Below are 4,155 nucleotides of genomic sequence, written 5' to 3'. Positions count from 1 at the left end.
CCTGGTGTTTCTGGATCGTGTTCGACACTACCTGGTGTTTCTGGATCATGTTTGACACGAACCAGCATGTTGGTCAGGTGTACAATTCCTCACACTCCTGGCCCAGTTCCTGAATGTGAGGTTAATCAGAACTAAGTTTCTGCTGGATTTAATCTAAGCTATTTGAATGAATTTGATTTAAATATCTTTAAGGATCTCTATTTCTCTTAATTAATGTAATGTATTTGACTCACTCTGTGTCAGGTGCCGTGTCTAGAGTGGTTGTTTGGTTTGGGGCCTTGTCGGCTCATGTGCTACTATCTCCAATGTGTTTTACTTGAATAAAATATGATTTTGAAAAGGAAACTGTGACTGAATTGCAGTCTGTGTCAGTTAGTAATATAAAATGGGAATAGAAAGCAAGATAAGGTCAAAGCTAAAGGTTCATCTCAGAGGTATCAAAACACAGACACAGTGGGTCAAGTCAGCAGCTCATCATCATCTTCTCCAGGGGAATTCATGATAGAGAACAAATGCAGACCTTACCAACAACAACTGAATTTGTATGTGAATAAAATCAATCCGGGGCCAATACAACTGCAATTGAGAGGGTCCTATCCTCAACCAGCACCCTATCCAACACCAATAATCCTCAACTCCACTTTCCTGCCTTTTCCTCACAATCCTTGATTCCATTATTTGTTAAAAATCTGTCTCAGCCTTGAATATACTGAAAGACGCAGCTTCGACAGTCCTCTTTGGTGAAGAATTCCACAGATTCACTCCCTTCAGAGAGAAGTTTCTCCTCATCTCTGTCTTAAATTTGTGACTCCTTATTATGAGATGATGCTCACTCGTCCTAGATTGTCCCACAGGGGAAACAACCTCTCCACATCTCCCCTGTCAAGTCTCCTAAGAATCTTTTATGTTTCAATAAGGTCGCCTCTCATTCTTCTAAACTCCAATGAGTACAGGGTCAACCTTCCTAACCTGTCCCCAATCAGACAGCCCTCATACCCAGGATTAGCCGATGAACCTTGTCTGGACGGCCTCCAATGCCACTCTATCTTTCCTTAGATACAGGGCCCCAAAACTAAGAAATTATTACCTTGGAGGATCTGTTTATTGAATTAACTCCTGATTATTCAAAGTCTTTCAGCAAAACTTCCTCTCTAGTCCTACTAGTGTCATTGGATTCATTGTGGAAATCTACTGGATCCCTGCCCTCCCTCTCCAAGTTCTTTGTTCTTCTTCAGTCCCAAGGAGATTTTCTTAACCCTGGCACCAGGCAGACAGCACAGCATTTGGGACTCCTGCTCACAGCCGCAGAGAACACTATCTATCCCTCTAGTTCTGGGGAGGTAGACTCCCAAGGCGAAATATGAGATGTTGCTCCTCCAGTTTCCAGGTAGCGTCACTGTGGCACTACAGGAGGCCCAGGATGGACATGTCACCGAGGGAGTGGGAGGGGGTGTTAAAATGGTTGGTAACCAGAAGGTGTTGTCGATTATCTCTAGACTGTTAATCCACAGACCCGTATAATATTCTGGGGACCCGGGTTTGAATCCCGCCACGGCAGATGGTGGAATTTGAATTCGATAAATATCTGGAATTAAGAATCTAATAATGACCATGAATCCATTGTCAATTGTTGGGGAACTAGGGATGGGCAATAAACACTGCCTAGCCAGTGATTCCCTCATCTCATGAATGAATAAAGGAGTTCTATTTGCACCAACAGCAGTGTGTACTATCTACAAAATGCACTGCAGAAAGATCCTCAGCATCTTCCGAACCCATGGCCACTTCCATCTAGAAGGACAAGGGCAGCAGATATATGGGAACAACACCCCCTTCAAGATCCCCTCCAAGCCACTCACCATCCTGACTTGGAAATATATCACTATTCCTTCACTATAGCTGGGTCAAAATCCTGGAATTCCATCCCTGAGTGCTTTGTGGGTAAACCCTACAGCATATGGACTACAGCGGTTCAAGAAGGCAGCTCACCTTCTCAAGGGGGGGCAACTAGGGATGGGCAATAAGTGCTGGGCCCAGCCAATGGTGCCCATGTCCCGTGAATGAATGAAAGAATGGACTGACTCTTCAGAGTTGCTTTGAGGATATCCCTGAAAGGTTCCTATTCTCTCTCTCTGGGCTGTAAGCATGCTCTGTAAGGGATGCCATGGAAAAGCAAGTCAACCCAGTGCGGAGCTGGAGGAACACAGCAGGTCAGGCAGCATCAGAGGAACAGGAAAGTTGACATTTTGGGACCCTTCTTCAGAACTGGGGAGAGGGAAGGGAGCTGGTAAATAAATAGAGGGAGCAGGGGTTGGGCTGGATGGTGATAGGTGAGTGTAGGTAGGCAGTGGTGGGGATTGGTCAGTGGGCTGGGAGGGGCAGATAGGTGGGAGAGAAGATGTACAGGTGGAGTAGGGTCAAGGAGGCAAAAGGGAGGATGGGTAGGGCTGGGGAAAGGTAAGCAGGATGGTGATAGGTGGATGCAGGTGGGGGTAGTGGGAATTGGTCAGTGGGAAAGGTGGGGCAGTTAGGTGGGAAAGAAGATGGACTTCTGTCGGGTCAAGGAGGTGGGGATTAGAGGGAGAGTTAGGTGTGGGATGAAGCCAGGGGTGGGGAGATTTTAAAACTGGTGAATTCTATGTTCAGGCCATCAGGCTGTAGACTCCCAAGATGGAACATGAGGTGTTGCTCCTCCAGTTTGTGTGTGGTGTCATTGTGGCACTGGGGGAGGCCCAGGATGGACATGTCACCCAGGGAGTGGGAGAGGGAGTTAAAATGGTTGGTGACTGGAAGATGTTGTTGATTATCGGGTACAGAGCTCAGATGCTCCACGAAGTGGTCCCCGAGTCGGTGTTTGGTCTCACTGATGTAAAGGAGACCACACCAGGAACAATCCTGTCGGATTTGGACAGGTTGCCTTGGGCCTTGAATGGAGGTGTAGGGGCAGGTGTAGCACTTCCTGCAGTTGCAGGGAAAGGTGCCGGGGGTGCTGGGGTTAGTGGGGAGTGTGGAGCAGATGAGGGAGTCATGGAGTGAGCAGTCCCTATGAAAGGTAAAGGGTGGGGAGAGAAATATCTGTTTGGTGGAGGGGCTGGATTGTAAGTGGCGGAAATGGCGGAGAACGATACATTGGATGCAGAGGTTAGTAGGGGTAATGAGGTTAGTATGTGAGGACAAAGGGGATTCTGTCTTTGTTTTTGTTGTCGGGGAGGGGATGTGAGGGCAGAAGTATGAGAAGTACAAGAGATGCAGTTGAGAGCATTTTTGATCGCCGGAGGGGGGAAGTTGCGGTCCTTGAAATATGAGGACATCTGGGATGTACATGAGTGGAACGTCCATCTAGGGAGCAGATGCGGTGGAGGTGGAGGAATTAGGAGTAGAGATCGCATTCTTGCAGGAAGGTGGGTGAGAGGAGGTGTAGTCCAGGTAGCTGAGGGAGTCAGTGGGTTTGTCCAGGTAGCTATGGGAGTGCTCATTTGTAGGAGAGACTACAGGTCCCGGCAGGCCTTGCGCAGTGCCTGCGCTCACAGAGGATGACGGTCCGGGACGGGGAGCGCGCATGCGCAGTCGGCAAGCCACCGCCGGCGGTTGTGGCGCGTGCGCGTTGGGACGGGCGGAGGCTCGGGTGCGGGGCTGTGACGGTTGGGCTTTGAGCGGGGGCACGAGGCCCGTTGTCATGGAGCCGCGGCTGAGCGAGCTGTTCGGGGGTTTCCCGGGCCCTGCCGCAGGGGCTATGCCGCCCGGTGGAGGGGGAGCGCCCGCTGCTCCTGCACCGCTCTCCATTACTTCATGCTGCAGGCGCCCGTCACGGCAGACCGCCACCACCAGCGGCCGCGCTCGGGGCCCGACTCCCGGCCGGGCTCCCGCTACAGCCCCAGGCCTGGCAGGTGGGCCCTTACCTTGTGGGCTTCCTCATAAAAACAATAAGATCCCGCCCGCGGCCCCCAAAGGCCCGCACAAGAAAATCCGCAGCCGGCCCCGGGGCCGCAACAACCCGCCCTTCCTCCCGCCAGAGGTAAGAGGGGAATCGGGGACCGGGAGTGGGGAGGGGGCTGGGACTGGGGCTGGGGCTGTCTCGGTTTGTGTGAGTGCGGTGGCAGGGATTTGAACCCTCTTTCCCCCCTCCAGACTGCTGTTTACTAACAGCCCCCCCCC

General features: G+C 51.3%; 1 protein-coding gene across 1 annotated transcript in view; it reads left to right on the top strand.

The window, feature by feature from the left end:
• The first annotated feature begins 3,582 nt into the window (after nt 1-3,582).
• The window catches only part of LOC109922789 (GTP-binding protein 2), a 7,036-nt gene continuing 6,463 nt past the window's right edge, over nt 3,583-4,155 (top strand). The window contains exon 1 of the mRNA XM_048597132.1: nt 3,583-4,015. Coding sequence (XP_048453089.1) covers nt 3,677-4,015 — 339 coding nt within the window. The 5' untranslated portion in view covers nt 3,583-3,676. The remainder of the gene's footprint in view (nt 4,016-4,155) is intronic.

The sequence above is a fragment of the Rhincodon typus genome, chromosome 5, assembly GCF_021869965.1.
Source record: "Rhincodon typus isolate 14 chromosome 5, sRhiTyp1.1, whole genome shotgun sequence".
Lineage (NCBI taxonomy): Eukaryota > Metazoa > Chordata > Chondrichthyes > Orectolobiformes > Rhincodontidae > Rhincodon > Rhincodon typus.
This window is presented reverse-complemented; position numbering and strand designations above follow the sequence as displayed.